This window comes from Aethalodelphis obliquidens, unplaced genomic scaffold (genome assembly GCF_003676395.1).
Source record: "Aethalodelphis obliquidens isolate GAN/ISIS:26980383/991018 unplaced genomic scaffold, ASM367639v1 scaffold11, whole genome shotgun sequence".
NCBI classification, from domain to species: Eukaryota; Metazoa; Chordata; class Mammalia; order Artiodactyla; family Delphinidae; genus Aethalodelphis; species Aethalodelphis obliquidens.
The window spans coordinates 40627271-40644472 of NW_020837955.1; the positions used below are offsets into that span (position 1 = coordinate 40627271).

The 17202-nt window shown below is 42.8% G+C and overlaps 1 protein-coding gene across 2 annotated transcripts in view; it reads left to right on the forward strand.

Annotated features, from left to right (window-relative positions):
• The window catches only part of DOCK1 (dedicator of cytokinesis 1), a 542215-nt gene that overhangs the window by 324864 nt on the left and 200149 nt on the right, over positions 1 to 17202 (forward strand). For both annotated transcript variants that reach the window (XM_027112936.1, XM_027112937.1), the window contains exon 28: positions 11332 to 11433. In XM_027112936.1, coding sequence (XP_026968737.1) covers positions 11332 to 11433 — 102 coding nt within the window. The remainder of the gene's footprint in view (positions 1 to 11331; positions 11434 to 17202) is intronic.

The following is a 17202-nucleotide window of genomic DNA, read 5'->3' on the forward strand; positions in this document are numbered from 1 at the left end:
GTGACACTCGGGTGTCGCAGGTGTCCCACTGTGGCCAGGATAGCCTCTTCCAGCATCCTCCTCATCCTGCCTTGGTCCCAGGCCCCCTGTGTGTGCTCCTTCTGGGCGGTGCTGTGTCTACTCACCTGACCAAGCCCCGGAACTCCATGCTTTCAACACAGCACCCACTCTTTGTGAGTTGAGCGTTGCACCTGTTAATACTCTGCAACATTTTGAATCTTTTCATCATTTTGGCCTTATCCCCACACTTTCTTATGGATATTCCAAGTGGCTCCATCTCCTCCGAATCTTGGGGACCTTCGATTTCCTCAGGACTGTGGTGAAGGGAGATGAGATGGGCGTGAAGCCCCAGTGGGGTGTGCTTCATACTTGCAGTGTTTTCTTACATACCTGCTCGACAGGTACATTGCTCTGCAAAATTTCTCTTGGGTACCCCCCAGATTGAGTCCCACTTCCCCATAGTAGGAAATTTTGAAAATAAACCTCAAGGCACTTAGAGCCTAAATCACTTTGGGTGCTTACGCAGTCGTAAGCAGACGAGCTATGGGTGATGTGATGTGTGGCGTTTGAGCCTGTATCTGCGCACAGTAGATGTATTTATGTATGTATAAGTCACTATTTCCTAAGAAATAATATCTTATAAACGAGATCATCCCTGTTTCTTTTATATAATAATCTCATATTCCCAAATATATTTTATTCTCCTTAAAGATTCATTAATTTTTTTAACCCTTGGTATGTGACGTAGTTTTCTCCTCACTGACTCATGTAACCAATATAAATAATATTGAGGGACAGCATCCATTTATGATTCATATAGAGGAATTTCATTTCATCCAGTAAAGAGTTTCAACTTTAATCTATAACTGTGATGGTAAGAGTGTCCTTTATGGACAGAAGTCAATTTAAAAAATACGGAGAGCATTGATCCTCCTTCAGAGGCAAAATTTTATTAAGACTCAGTTACTCTTGTTTCTGTTACAGTGTATTTACACTTACTATATATTATGGGAGAACATTTGAAAAATCTGATTATTTTAAATTATCTGATTTTCTGAGTTTATGAAAATAAATATAAAATTTTCTGCTATACTCCGACTTACGCTAGCAACAAATGAATTCTATCAAGAAGTTGTATACAAAGTATATATTCCTCATTATTACATAAAGTATAAATTGTATACATAAAATTTGACTGTGATTTATTTTCATCCCTTATAACAAATGTGAATATGTGTTTAATTTATTATATTGAATAAGCAGCAAATGTTGTTATGATTAATACAAGATCCAGATAGTCCCTTTTGGTATATTCGTCCTATAAACATCTTCTTACAATTACTGCCACTGTAAAATGGAAAATGATTTTGTTTTTAAAATTAGATTTCTTTCTTTAGTGTCTGCAATGATATGAAATACTGGCATTCAATTAAAATTTAAGATTCAGGTTTAATTTTGTTGCTAGTAGTTGTAAAAGAGCTAATAGATGACATTAGTTTCTCAACTCTACTATTTTTAATTTTGTATAGCTTCTTTTTACAATCATCCCTCACTCCGTGGTCCTTTATATTGATAAAATAAGGGATCGCAATATTTTGGAAACTAAATAGGTGAAAATTAACTGTACTTTGGATAAAGGATTCATGGGACTGAATTTATCTTTAAATGAGAAAGGGAACAAAAGACAGCCCTCAATTTCGCCATGGATTGTATTTCTGGGAAAGTTGTACCAAGTTCAAATTATGTGAGTGAATATTTATTTTTCCAAGAACCTCAGTGTTAACAATAGTACCCGATTCAGCCGTTTTGTTGTATCTCATGCTTAAGCACATATTTACTTAACAAGACGTGAAATACTCTGCAAAGTACAGCAGTGACTTTTGCCTTCTGATGTTTTTCACGTGGGGCACTGTCTTCTTACCTTCATTTTACACCGTTGTTCTATCTGCATTGTCATTTCTTCCTTGTAACCCCCATCCTAAAAGGGTTAAGTAATTTCCTATGATGGGAAAACACATAAGTGAAGAAATCAAAGCAAAGGTGAAGAAAACTGTCTTGTATCTATTTCACAAATCTAAAGAGAAAGAACAATTTCACAAGGATCATAGAATTTGGAAGGAGTTTTCCAAGTAGGTTATTATTGTTTTAAATCAGAATAGTATATTACTTGGTTTACAAGGACAGATCGTTTGACTTGCCCTGAGAATTAGCTGCCCCTTCACCGGCCCCTCCATGAGCAATTCCCGATCCACACCTGCAACTCTTTTTGCTTTTCATTTGTTCTTGAATGTTTGAGATTCATTGTTCTATCCGTAGTGTTCCAAAATCTCACAAGTATGAGTCTGGATCGTGCTTGACACACAGTGGGCCCTTTCATTTTGTGTATGCATGACACTTTAGAAAAATTATCTTACATCTCTTAATTAATTTAAGTTTTATTTAAAATTTTTGACAGCTTCATTGAGATCTAATTTATATGCCATAAAATTCATCTATTTAATGTGAACGATTTAAGGGTTTTAACTATACGCACAGAGTTGTTTAACCATCACCATGATCAATTTTAGAATACTGTCATCATCCTCAAAGGAAATCTGTATGCAATAGCAGTCACTCCCCATTTCCGCCCAAACCTCCAGCCCTTGGCAATCACAAGTCTAACTTTCTGCTTTTGTAGGTTTGCCTATCCTGGACATTTTCTAGAAATAGAATTATGCAAAATATGATCATCTGTGATTGGTTTGTCAATTTCTGCAAAGCAGCCAGCTGGAATTTTGATAGGGATTGGGTTGAATCTGTACCTCAATTTAGAGAGTATAGCCATGTTAACAATATTAAGTCTTCTCATCCATGAACGTGGGATATCTTTCTATTAATTTAGGTCCTCTTTTATTCCTTTAACACTACCTTCTAGTTTTCAGGGACCAAGTTAAATTTATTCTTAAGTATTTTTTCGATACTTTTGTCAGTGGAATTTTTTTTCTCTCTCTCTGTGTCTTCTTGTTCTACTTTTGGAGGATTTCATTAGTTTTTTATCCCGACGCTTCTATTAAAATGTTTATTTTTGCTAATACAGCTGAAATATTCCAGAATCATTTCTTTGTCTTTGTCCCTTTTTTTCTTTTTATAACATCATGTTCTTGTTTTATGGATATAATCTCCTATCTACCTGAGGAAAATAATGATCGTTCTTTGAATTTTCTTATGTTTTCTAAATTTTCTTTCATTCCTCTGGCTTCTGTTTTTGTTTGTTCAGGTCTCCTTTATTAACGCTTGGTTGACTTTTCTCACAGAGCTTGGAGGCTGCTGGGCTTCACTGCATGGCAAACCACTGTGGGCTGGGCTCTCACACTGTCAGAATCTCCATGGGAAGTTAGTGGGTATGCTCTTGTGCTGGTCAGTTTCTCCAAAGAGGATTCTTCCAGTCTCCTGTTCCAGTTTGCTGTGGGGCTAAGCCTGGTGGAGGGGCTGAGCCTTGCTGCTTTGCTGGGAGCTGAGCCGAGCAGAGTGGGGAGTTTACAGTGATTGGCTTCTTTTTTCTTTTATTTAATTTATTTCTTTTTGGCTGTGTTGGGTCTTTGTTGCTGCGCATGGGCCTTCTCTAGTTGTGGCGAGCAGGGGCTACTCTTCGTTGTGGTGCATGGGCTTCTCATTGCGGTGGTTTCGCTTGTTGTGGAGCATGGGCTCTAGGCACGTGGGCTCACTAGTTGTGTTTCACAGGCTCTAGAGCACAGTGTCAGTAGTTGTGGCGCGCGGGCTTAGTTGCTCCGTGGCATGTGGGATCCTCCCAGATGAGGGCTCAAACCCATGTCCCCTTCATTGGCCGGTGGATTTCCAACCACTGCGCCACCAGGGAAGCCCCCAGTGATTGGCTTATCATTGGATAGTCTCAGCCAGGTGGCTCCTGCTCCTGTCTCTTTTGCTTTGTCCAGAGGATAAACACGTGGTTCCCTGCCGGGAGTGAGCGGGGTTCCCTTGGTGGATGTGCTGGGGTGGGCATATTGGCCACGTTTTAAAGACATCAGTGCTTTTGGTTTCCACCTGACATGCAGCCTCGCTTTCTGAGTACCTGGCACCTCCAGTTTCTGAGCCTTCCTAGGGTTCTCTGCCAGAATCAACAGGATTCCTGTTAGATATGCACTCCCTTCCTGCCTCCAGGGCAGCCGGTAACCATTCCTGCATCGACTTGTCAGCTTCCAGAATTCTCTTGTCTGTAGTTGTGTCTCTTCTTATTCTCTTGGTCTTTGTGGGTTTGTGAGGTTTTTTGTTTTTAAACATCTTTATTGGAGTATAATTGCTTTACAATGGTGTGTTAGTTTCTGCTGTATAACAAAGTGAATCAGCTATACATATACATATATCGCCATATCCCCTCCCTCTTTCATCTCCCTCCCACCCTCCCTATCCTAGCCCTCTAGGTGGTCACAAAGCACCGAGCTGATCTCCCTGGGCTATGCGGCTGCTTCCCACTAGCTATCTGGTTTGTGAGTTGTAAAAACTTTTTTATTGTCAGTTTAATGTGAAGAGACAGATGAGTTTGTGTTTTCATTGGTTTAAATTTGTTATGTGGAAGCCCCCTACGTATATTTTCACAAACATCATCTCTACAGAGACTTTGGAGGACGCTTTGGGGCAGTTAATGACATTTTGGGATATTATTTGTGTTCTCTTTTTGGACTCCCTATTTTTCTCTCTTAAATTTCCTTGTAACAAATAGAACCTGTAAATGTTTCACCATTGGCTTTCCCTCTTGAAAACAGGAAGCCTTTGCGTTCTCGAGAGCTTTCTCCTCATCTGTCCAAGAACTTATCCGTACGGGGATTTATTTCACGTCACCCCTGCCTCTGAAACAGAGCACTAAGCTCTCAATTACATTCCCTTCTCCAAATCCTCGTCCTCATAACGTTGCTTTACAGTATTGATTCTTTGGCTGGAATGCTCCCCAATATGAAAGTCATCCAGAATCCATCAAGTCATCCGTCTTCCTGTCTTTACTACAATTCTTGCCCAGTGTCATTTAGCAGTATCATTGGGGATTACTTTTTCTTTAATTTTTAATGGTGATGAAGTAGGTTTGTTTTCATTGATATATTTGAAATGAAACATATAAATGAGAATTCCTCTTCAAAGCACTTGCCTTCGTGAAACACGTTTAAATTTTTTTTTTTTTTTTTTGCGGTACGCGGGCCTCTCACTGCTGTGGCCTCTCCCTTAGCGGAGCACAGGCTCCGGACGCGCAGGCTCAGCGGCCACGGCTCACGGGCCCAGCCGCTCCGCGGCATGTGGGATCTTCCCGGACCGGGGCACGAACCCGTGTCCCCTGCATCGGCAGGCGGACTCTCAACCACTGCGCCACCAGGGAAGCCCACGTTTAAAATTTTTAACATCTCATCACTGGCCACCAAGAAGTGTAATCCCCGATTCAAATAATAGATTCTCCTCTGATTCAAGCCTGGTGCCCGTCCTCCAGACTCCATGCTCCTGGGGCTTTCTTCGCATCTCCAGTAGCTTCTGTGGTTTGGAGCTGCCCCCAAATCCCTTGGCGTTCAGAACACTTGGACGAGAGTTAACTTTTCTGCCTGTGCCGAGTGCCCCACGCACAATGTGAGCCCCGCGGTCATATGAAACATTCTGGACTGGCGGGTGGAATTACCAAGATCAATTTCATACGTTATTGTTCAAGCCACATAACTCAGTCCTGATGTTAGTACATAAAGGAAGCACCCCTTCACAGCTCAGGCCTGTGAGTTCAGATCCTTGGGATGTTTCCTTCTAGTTCATGTACTCAGTCTTGGACCTTAGACTAGCCAAAGATGACAAAGATACCATTGAAAAGAACTCATCCTAAGTTCCCATTCTCCAAAATCTGTTCTTTCTTAAAAACCTTCTGTCTCTATATCCTGTAGGGACTTTGTGCATTCACTAGCCTGCCACTCAGTGTCCCCTGCTCCACCAGCAGTGCTCCATTCTACCTGTCCTCTGTCTTACCTGTCCTCCTTCCTACCTGTCCTCCATCCAGTCTGTCCTTCATTCTACCTGTCCACCTGCCTAGAGCACTGGGGTGCCAGACAGATTTAAAACTGGGGCATTGAGGGTAGTTCTAGGAGGGAGGGCTCAGAGGCAAGTTCAGTCCAGGGCTTGAGCAGCAGTGACCTAGTCCTCGTGGATGGGGGAGCCCCATGAAAGAGATTTTTGAGGATAAGGGAGTAGGAAATGGGGACTCACGGGCAGAGGGAGAAAGAGGAGATCTTATCTGTCTCTCTCAGGACTACCTTTTAAAATACTAATATAGGGACTTCCCTGGTGGCACAGTGGTTAAGAATCCACCTGCGAATGCAGGGGACACAGGTTTGAACCCTAGTCCGGGAAGATCCCACATGCCGCGGAGCAAATAAGCCCGTGCGCCACAACTACTGAGCCTGCGCTGTAGAGCCCATGAGCCACAACTACTGAGCCCGCGTGCCACAACTACTGAGCCCACATGTCACAACTACTGAAGTGTGCGCCTAGAGCCCATTCGCTGCAACAAGAGAAGCTCCCCACTCGCCACAACTAGAGGAAGCCCACATGCAGCAACAAAGACCCTACACAGCCAAAAATCAGTCAATCAATAAAAAATTTATATAAAAAGTAAAATACTAATATATTTTCCATTATAAAAGTAATCTGGGGGCTGCCCTGGTAGCACAGTGGTTGAGCGTCCACCTGCCGATTCAGGGGACATGGGTTCGTGCCCCTGTCCGGGAAGATCCTACATGCCGCGGAGCGGCTGGGCCCATGAGCCATGGCCGCTGAGCCTGCGTGTCTGGAGCCTGTGCTCCACAACAGGAGAGGCCACAACAGTGAGAGGCCCGCGTACCACTAAAAAAAAAAAAAAAAGCTGGGCTCCTCCTCCCATCCCACGACTGTCTGGTGTCTTTTCTTCTAATTGTTTCTTCTTTTTTATTTTTTTCCTATGCTATATTTATATTCTTTGTTTTGCTAAAAAGTATATGTACCATAATTATGTCTGATTTTCATCGTTGAGCATTTTCTTATGTTATTAAAATAGTTCATATTTTCATGATTAGTATTTGATGGTGGCATAATATTTCATCAGAAAACTATGGTGTGGTTACGTGATTTAGCAAATAAAAATCTACTTCAGGTAAACAACAGATCATTTTCTTAGTATATGAATGTCTGATGTGAAATTTCCAATACAAAATTTGGGACATACTTATTTATCTGAGATTCAAATTGAACTGGGCATCCTGTATTTTATCTTGCAACCTTACAAAATCTCATATTACTTACACAGTTCCTACCTGTTGAACATTGGGATGTTTTCAGTGATGCAGTGGACATCTTTGGGCATAAAATTTCTAATTCTGAATTACTTCCTTAGGTGGCTTGTTAGAAGTAGAATTACCCTGAGGAGATGAGTATCTTTTTTCCCAAGACTTTTCAAAGCTATTGCCAAATCACTTTTTAAAAAGGTTACAGCAATTTATGCTCCCACCAGTGGCATCTAAGAGTGCTCATCCCCTGCGCCCGTGCTAACATTATCATCACTTAAATACTCCTCTGCTACTTTGGCAGGCAAATGATGATATACCGTTTTCATCTTTGATTACTAATGAAGTTCACATTTTTTGTTTATGAGGCTTTCTTTCCATGACCTGATTTTTAAGTTTTCTTCCACTGCCTCCTGATTTCTCTGTCCCTATTTTGCATTGCTTTGAAGTCACAAGGAATATGTCTTATTTTTATTTATTTACTCATTTTTACTCAGCCACTGGGGCTGGAACCCCGTCCCCAGGCTCAGGTTCCAGGAAGAATTCTGCACAATCACCACCAGCCTACCTGCCAGCCCACCCACTGTCTGACATGAAAGCTTCCTAGGACTTCTAAATGCATTTCCAATAAATCAATGACAAAGCATAGAATAGTAATTTTATTCTGAGCCTGCAGAATAAGTTTCTTTTGACAGCTCTCCCCCATTTCTGTTTCTGGTGTACGATTGGTTTCAAATACAGCTTCCATAAATACCTGCTTTTAATCTACCCGTAAAAACCCACCACTCTGCTCTAGAGGGTTCCGCGGAGTTCACATGGGCATTCATGCTCCATAGCGTCCGCTATGCTGCTTCTCTAAAGATAGTGGCCCCCGTGGATGGGACTCCATTCCAAAGGAAAGGGGGAGCCTTTCTGTGAAATTTGACAGGCATATTACCTCTTTCCTAGTGGGGTCTAAAGCTTCAGCTTAGAAAAGGGCTGAAATAGCAAGATTTGCTTCCTCTCCGAAAGACTGAACAGTACACATTGCTTCTGGAACATTTCCTTAAGTTAAGTAAAGAGCACATTTGCACCTGCTGGCCTTTTTTTTTTTTTTTTTTTTTTTTGCAGTGCGCGGTTCTCTCACTGTTGTGGCCTCTCCCGTTGCGGAGCACAGGCTCCAGACGCGCAGGCACAGCGGCCATGGCTCACGGGCCCATGCGCTCCGCGGCATGTGGGATCCTCCCGGACTGGGGCACGAACCCACATCCCCTGCATCGGCAGGCGGACTCTCAACCACTGCGCCACCAGGGAAGCCCCCTTGGCCTTTTGACCTCTAACTCATGGCGATGACCTGCCTCTGTCCCTTTCTCTGGGCTACTCCATTTAGTCCCCATTGCAGTTAAATAGGAGGCCATTTGGTTGCCCTCTCTGTGACGTTCTCATCCAGAGAGAAGGCTTCCCGACCGGCCATTTAAGTATTCCCAGGCCTTGCTTTATGGAAATTGCTACGTTCTCTTCAGTTTTTCATGTCATGCATCGTGTCAGTTCCCCTAGCCTTTGCCTTGCATGAATTTTCAGCATTACATGGCACTCTGCTCCCTAAATTATGTCCACGTCACGTGTTCGAGTATCTGGCCAGACTCCTGATGCTCTAGGTTTTTTTCCATTAATGTTATTCAGTGTGCATGTCCTTTGCATTTTCAAGACTGCTCTGGGGCTGGGGTCTTCTTTTCTTTCCACTTTCAACTTGATATCTTAAGTACAGTACATAATGTCTATTGCTCTGAATTATACGTAGCTACCTTTGTGATTTCAATGATTCTAATTTGTAAGTCCCTATTCTTTAACTCTTTTGACCTGCAGAGAATTAATCTGAGCCCCTGTTAGGTGAACCTTGACTGATATAGGCCTTTTCTTGCTCTAGAAAAGCTCCCTGTCTAGTAGGGTGGAGTCCAGGTCACAGCTACCTCGGTCAGGGTAGAAATTGGGACACTGTCTATGGCCGCCTTTCCATTTCCTCATCCTCTTCCCAACTTTCTCTGATGACCACAGAAGTGCATGAAGTCTCTACTTCATGTTGGCCATTGTCAGTGACCTCAGATTTCTCAGAAAAATAATTAAAGTGCCTATCTGGATAAGAGGAAAATTAGCTCAGCTACTAAGCACCTACCTTGTAGCTGGTGTGCTGGGTTCACAGCTGGTTTTCCATATTCTCATCAAGAGGGGAACACCACTCAGCCTCAGTTTTACTGCCTATAAAATGGGACGAGATGAGAATCTGAGGTGTGATTGAATGAGGCCATGGTTCTAATGGCCTCAGCACAGCGCCTGACATATTGCAATTGGTCAACGTGTAAAATTATGAAGACTGATATCCCAAAGGTGACATCTCATCAGGAGTAAAGAAGATACAAAGGCGGCTTCTCTTGAGCTCAACGGGATGCCAAATATTTACATATTTCAAAAGTGTATACTCATACGGGCTTCCCTGGTGGCGCAGCGGTTGAGAGTCCGTCTGCTGATGCAGGGGACACGGGTTCGTGCCCCATTCTGGGAAGATCCCACATGCCGCAGAGCAGCTGGGCCTGTGAGCCATGGCCGCTGAGCCTGAGCGTCCGGAGCCTGTGCTCTGCAACAGGAGAGGCCACAACAGTGAGAGGCCCACATACCGTAAAAAACAAGCAAACAAACAAACAAAAAAAGTGTATACTCATAAATAGACATTTTACCATTTTACGAATCATTCCTCCAAAGGAAAACAAGCATTATTTAGCTCTTTCCCTGAACACCACCTTGAAATCTAAATTTCAGCAATTATCATCATTAGTAAATAGTTTACATTTCTGGGCAAATGGAAGATACCTTATTATCATTATTTTACTTGTTCAACTTACGTAATGCATCCTCTGAGGACCCATTTGGAAGCATATATGTTTATTATAGATATAAAATGGATCCGAAAAAATTTTGGACTTTAACATTTCACTGTAGAGCAGGCATTTGAAATGAATACAAGAGATACTTAGGCATTCGAATACATTGCTTGTAAAACAGTTAGTAAAAGAATGCAATTTGTAAACTCATTTAATAAGGCAAAATTAAGGACATGTCTCAAAGTATATCTCATTCTATAATTTTACCAGACTTGTGCTAGTTTAATGGGAGAAAATATATGTCCTCTGTTTCTTGAAATATCATTACCTTAGGGGAAAATATTTAAAAGCAAAGAAGTCTTTTAGGAAATTGTTAGCCATGAACCCCAGAAGTGATACATTGCAGTTAATGGCAATGGGACTGCTTAACCCCCTGCTCCACCGCTAGACCAAATCCCCCTTAGTGTGTCTGCACACACACACACACACACACGTGCACAGACCTGCACACGCAAACATGTCCACATGCACAGCCACTTGCATGCTGGTCACTTCTGTTGCTAAGTGCTCTGGCCCCTCAGTTTCTCCATGTCTTGATTTTGTTTGGTGGTTTCTTTTTTCCCCTTCTTTTCCTTTCCTGCCAGCTCTGTCTGGTATGAGAAATAGCCCCGTCTCTCCCACTTTACATTCTGATGAGGCTGCATTCCTCCTCACATACTTCTGGTGGAGGAGAAGTGAGCCATAACTCATTGTGGAGTCGGTGGTTATTGCCTCCAAATTGGCCAAGGGGGATAGAGGCAGATTTTGAGAAATAAAAGTCCTCTCTTTGCCACAGCCCGGGAGCAGGGGCTGCACACACACTTTGCCTGATAACAGGGGCAGCAACTTTCCAGGGAACACAACGCACAGTGGTGGCGGTTTCGAGCCTGTCTTTCATTGCACATATTTAATGCGAGAATATTTCAAGCTTGTTTTTTTCCAGACTGGACAGTCATGTATCAGGAAACATTTAATGTAGTTAGAAGGAAATGTAGCAAAAGGAAAGATGGTGAGGCTGGAGTGACCACTCTCCTAGCTGGCCAGCCTGGCACATGGCTTCTCCCTGGTGGGCTTTGATCCCAGATGCCTAGTTTACAGCAGTTTCTCCCATGAGTGTTGTGGGTCTCCTCATCTCATCGTATCTTTTGATTTGTTTACAGGGAAACTTCGTGGCCTGTATGACAGCTATTTTACGACAAATGGAAGATTATCATTATGCCCATTTGATCAAGACTTTTGGGAAAATGAGGACCGATGTGGTGGTGAGTGTAACTTTGACTTTCTATAACTGTGTTTTGAGGCCAGCATTTTAGGCAAAACGCTGATGTCAGTATTTCCATTTTCAGTATGATTTTGGACTTGCCTCCACTTGATTTCAGAAGCCACCAGGGATGGTCTAACTAAAGGCGTGTTTGTAAGAAGATAAGGGTCAAGATACAGACTCTCTCCTTCTACTGACCTGGGGAGTGATTCAGGGTGTCAGCCGAGAAAAGCCCCTTTTCTTTTCTCTCCCATGCTTTGTGGTCACGGAAGATTTGGAGATGTTACCCATGGAGAGTCTGTCATTAGCTGCTGTTCATTGATTGACTGGCTTTCAATAGCAGAAGCCAGGAAGCATTGTCAGCCCTAATTGTGCTCCGTTATTAATTAGCTTTACTCACGGAGGCTCGTTAGCATTTCTTGAAATAATTCTCTAGTCATCCTCAGTGAGAGTATGATACGACTTAATTAGGAGACGTACAGGAGAACTTAGGAGCTCTGTCCGTAACAAGCTGACATCGCAGGGCCATACAGCAGATGTCCTCTGCGAAGCCGCAGCCAATGTGTCTGCAGAGTTTCTGAGTGTATGTCCACCTCGGCTCTCCTGTCTGGGAACACAGACTCCATTTCTGAGGCCCCTAGATTCCTATAGACGGCAGCAAGTTCTCCTAGCGTTTCCAGAACAAGGTTGGTTGCACTTTCCATCAATCTTATTAAGGGATAGAGACAATGCATTTAAGGCTTTTTTCCAAAGGATTAATTCTAATTAAAAAAACTACCTTATTAACTGTTGCTGCTGTATGTGTGTGTGCGTGCATATGTATATTTAAGTTATATATGTATATATAATATTTAATATTATAATAATAACATATGTATTTAAATTTCTAAAAAATTGATTTATACCTTAAAATCATAGCAATTTTCCTTAAATAAAAGTCAAGGAGCAAGAATGTGTATGTGTTTGTGTGTCTCTGTGTTTAGTCTTCCTTAAAAATATTAACGAGCAGTTGAATGTAGGACTGTACTCAGGCGTGTAACATGTAGCACATGTGATTATATCCTGCGATTCTTCAGCAGTCATGGCACAGTGAAATCAGATTTGCCACGTGAAACATTTCATGCCTCATGTTTGATCAGGGGAAGGATAGTTGTAGCTGAACCTTTATGAACAATTTCCTAGACAACACTTCAGGCTGAATAGTAAACTTTTCAGAATGAGAAGCATTACCTGTGCTGAAAACTTAGGACTCCATTTAATTATTTGCCCTTTATCAGAATAGTCACATGATCAAAATCATACTATTCATGCAAACTGTTAAAAATATTTAATCTGGGGCTTCCCTGGTGGCGCAGTGGTTGAGAGTCCGCCTGCCGATGCAGGGGACACGGGTTCGTGCCCCGGTCCGGGAGGATCCCACATGCCGCGGAGCGGCTGGGCCTGTGAGCCATGGCTGCTGAGCCTGCGCGTACGTAGCTTGTGCTCCGCAACAGGAGAGGCCACAACAGTGAGAGGCCAGCGTACTGCAAAAAAATACATATATATATATTTAATCTGAATTATTCAGTGTTGCTGTGGATAGGGAAACTTCAATGTATTGTGAAAAGCGATTATACAAAATAGTGTTTAAAAATGACTGTAATTTGCCGAATTCCAAGTGTGTACCCTCTCTCCTTGCACAGAGTAGATCATCAGATACTTGTTGCATGTTGTGGTCCTGATATCCCAAGGGATTTTGGTTCCTTAGACACCGTAGTTCAGAACAGCAATTATTTGCAGACAATTGGATTTCCATTATAAAATGGCATTTGTGGTTTGGATATCATGAATTCATACTGCAAGGATCGTAAACCTTTTTTATTGTTGTTAATCTGTCAGAACTTTGTAAAGTGTGTTCCTATCTATTAACTATACATAGAGGGTATTTGACTATTTTCCTACTTGGACAAATGCTCACAAAAATGAAAGGTCGTTTTGTGTTAAATAATTGGAAGGTAATTAGTAATGCAGTGTACGAAGAGCCTAGACCATTTTCTCAAGACTACTTCCTTGTAAGAAGTGCTTCTTCAGGTTTTCACATTCAGCTCTGGTTTGGTTGGATGCGTCATTCCCATACTCATCCCATCCCAAAATCTCAGTTATTATCAACACCAAAGTCACAGGCCTCAGAACTGGTACTTTTACAGTCTCTCAAGTGACCCTTTGGACCCCAAGACAGTGAAAGGATGGAGCACAGCATGGAACTGAAAGGCTAATCCAGGAAAGGAAAAGGGTGGACGCGTTTGGCTCAAAAGTCTCTCATAACAGAGACAGTCCCTTTAGGATGGTGAGCCATGTGGGGTCTTCAAGTTCTTCTGCAGTGGAGATGCTGGCCTGAAGAAGGGGCTGCTAGCTATCTTGTGTCCCAGTTACTTAAGCAGGACCACAGGTGGAGAACTTACTCAGTGTCCATAGTAAGATCAGAGGCGAAGAGGAGTACTCTGGACCTTCCAGGGGAGCCTGTTCTCTTGACACTTGTCCCAAATTCCCACTAAGTGGCCATAAAGGAATGTTTGTGGAGTGACTGAGTGAATAATGACGTATCCAAGAACAGTGCAGGTGGAAGTAACGCTTATTGGTTACAGGTTGAGTGAATGCAGGATACAGGACGGCGAAGGTTGAAAGAACCAGGCTGTGGGGTCCCTCTCGTCTCCAAGGAGGACCCAGGGGCAGCCACAGGCTACCGTGCATCCCCGCCTCTTTCTGTGGCCTCTCCCAGTCCTGTGCAATTGTAGGTTATGTAGGGAAGCCCAGTCAGGCAGAGCTCTGAGCTCTTAGCATCCTCCTCCTGGATTACCCTCCTGCCTCCATTCAGCTTCCATCCCAACGCCTTCTGGGAACCCCTACCCGACACCTGCCTTGACCTCACCTGGTGGCTATCGCCCACTGCCCCTTCCCTTGTACCTTGTCCATCCCAGTCAACCAGCAGCCTGTGCTGGGGTGGTCCAGCGTGACTTCTCACCAATGGAAAGTGGTGAGGATGCTCACGGGGATTATGAAAGCAAGAGTATTTGCCAGGTGACTGTCCTTGCCTGGGAAACATTCTGCTGTTGGGCAGGCCTGGTCTTAAAGAGCCTTGATTTCTGTGTGAAATGGCCACCGAAGGGTGATCCACAAGCTTGTGTAGGGAATGTCATGAGGAGCAGGAGGAGCCTTGCTCTGAGCATCCGTTTCTTTATTTCTTGTGACCATTCCTCGTAGATGCAGCTTTATCGAAGACTGTCTCCACTGGATGATGAGTTTGGGGGTGCAGAATCCTTTATAGTGAATTCACTCAATAGCTGTTTATTGGAGACTGACTTTGCGTTAACAGGCGGAGGAGGTGACAGCAGGCAATGCAGACGGGTTTTGCTCTCGTGGCCCCCAGTCTAGTGGAGAATATCACAGGTAATCAGGGAGTCCTTCAGATAACCCAGGCTGTCCATGCTCCAAAAGAATGATCCCTGTAAAGCAGCCAGACTGGACTGAGTCGGGTGGTCAGGAAGCCTTCTTTGCAAAGGAGAGGATTGTGGAATATCGAGGAATAGAAGAAAGGGCACTCACTGTAGGTGGTAGAGCAGCAAGAGTCCTGGGGGTGAGGTGCAGCCGGACAGGTGCTGGGGCATCAAACTGCACAGGACCCCATTGGTCATGCTAAGTGGCTTTGTGTTTTTCTGCTTGTTTGGTTTCCGTTTCTGTATCATTTATTTACTGTTTTTCCCTTAATTATTTAAAATTGTTTTTAAGGCATTTATTTTTTGAGTAAACTTTTTATTTTGAGAAAATTGTAGTCACATGCAGCTGGAAAAAACAATGCAGAGCGCCCCTGTATTCTTCACCCAGTTTCTCCCAATAGTGGCATCTTGCAAAACTATAGAACAATGTCGAAATCAGAATGTTGACGGTGATACAGTTCACTGATCTCATGTTGATTCTCTCCATTTTGCTTGTGCTCTTTGCTCTATTTATCTTGAAAAATTTCAAACATACAGAAAAGCTGAAAGAATAGTACAATGGAAACCATTCTTCCTGTCATCTGAATCCATCAGTTGCAAGCACCTTGCCATATTTGCCTCCCCTGTATCTCTATGGACCTCTTTCTATGTAGCCAAATCCCATAAGTATGTGAGAAACATGTAAGTGGTTCAGCAAATATCTCTCAAGGTTGAAGACAACAGTCAACGGCCTTAATGACCTTCCAGAACATAACAATCATCTCTTCATACCGTCTGTATTCAGATTTCTCCTCAGTTCTCCCCAGTCTTTGTTGTATTTCGTTATAGGCTTTCTCAAATCTGCATCTAGTCTGGACTCACACGTTGTATTTGGTTCTCTCTCATTCATCTCTTCTTTTTTCTAGAATGAGTTCATCACCTTGTTTTTCCTTCCCATTCATGGCATTGCTTTTTAAAATTCTACTTCATTTTTATTTATTGTTTTGAAGGGATAAAGTCATTAGCTTTGCAGACTTTCACCCATCCTGGAATTTTTGATTGCTGCCTCGTGTGCAGATTTGTTTCTGCAAATTCCTATGTCCTGCAAACTGGAAGCTTGATCTAAAATTCAAGTTCCCCCTTTTGGCAAGCGGAATAGAAGTTGGTGTTAAGCATTCCCTGGTGTGTCTGTTGGGAGTCTGGAAATGCTGGGCTGACCACTACTGATGATGCTGGGTTTGATCACTTGGTTAAAAGGGAGTCACTACCAGATCTCTCTGTTGTGAAGATACATGCCCCTTGAAGATTATCATGTAATCTTTGGGTAATACTTTGGCATCTGCAGAAAATTGCAAAGGTCTTCCTCTAGCAATCTTTCATCTGATAAGTTTAGCATGTATTGATGGTCCTTGTCTGAAACAGTTATTTCTCTGACTTAAGAGAATGGTGACTTCCTACTTCTGAGAATCAAGACTCTTTGGCTTTAATCTAGGAACACTGGGAAGCCCCTGAGGACGTGGGTTCAGTGGGAGATTGGGGGAAGTGTTGGTGCCCTGATCAGATTTGTAATTTGAAAAGGTCACTCTGGGTGAAGTGTGGGGACCAAGAGAGACAAGAATGACCATAGGTAGATGGGCTAGGATGCCCCGCTGGTAGTCCAGGTGAAAAAGGATGATCAGTTATCCAAGTGGGTGGGTATAGAGATGGACAGAAGCGGATGGTTTTACAAGAAGATTTTGCCTGTGGAATACACTGATGGCTCTTGTTAGAGCTGTCCACTTATTATATGGAGCATCTTGTGAATAATCTAACTAAAAATGTAGCAGGGATGAATTGATTCTAAAAAAATGAACTTTTCACAAAATATCTCATGTGAATCTTCCAACTCCCCTCTTTGACTTGGAGATAGCAGTTGTAATAGTCTATTCAGCCTCATCAGCCGTTCTAGGCAAATGCAACGGTGGGGACCACCACCATGGCTAGTAAATTATGCAGACCGACAGGGAAGCCTTGCAAAACCTCATCTCCGACAATCTGCAGCATTTTGTTTGATCAGCAAAGTACCAACATTTAACAGCTGAGCCATACTAATGAAGTACGGGACTGTGTTTCCTAGAGGGAAAAAAAAAAAAAGGAATTGGGAAAATATGCTTCTCTTCTAGAATAATAAAAACCAGACCCTGTATCTCAATTATTAGGCTTTGAGGAGTGATCAGCAAGAAAGCCAGCAATTTCATGCAAATAGAGATGTGACTAAATTACGGCACTCAGCTGGCAAAGTAGGCAACCTGGTCATTAAAATGTGAAACTCTCGACAA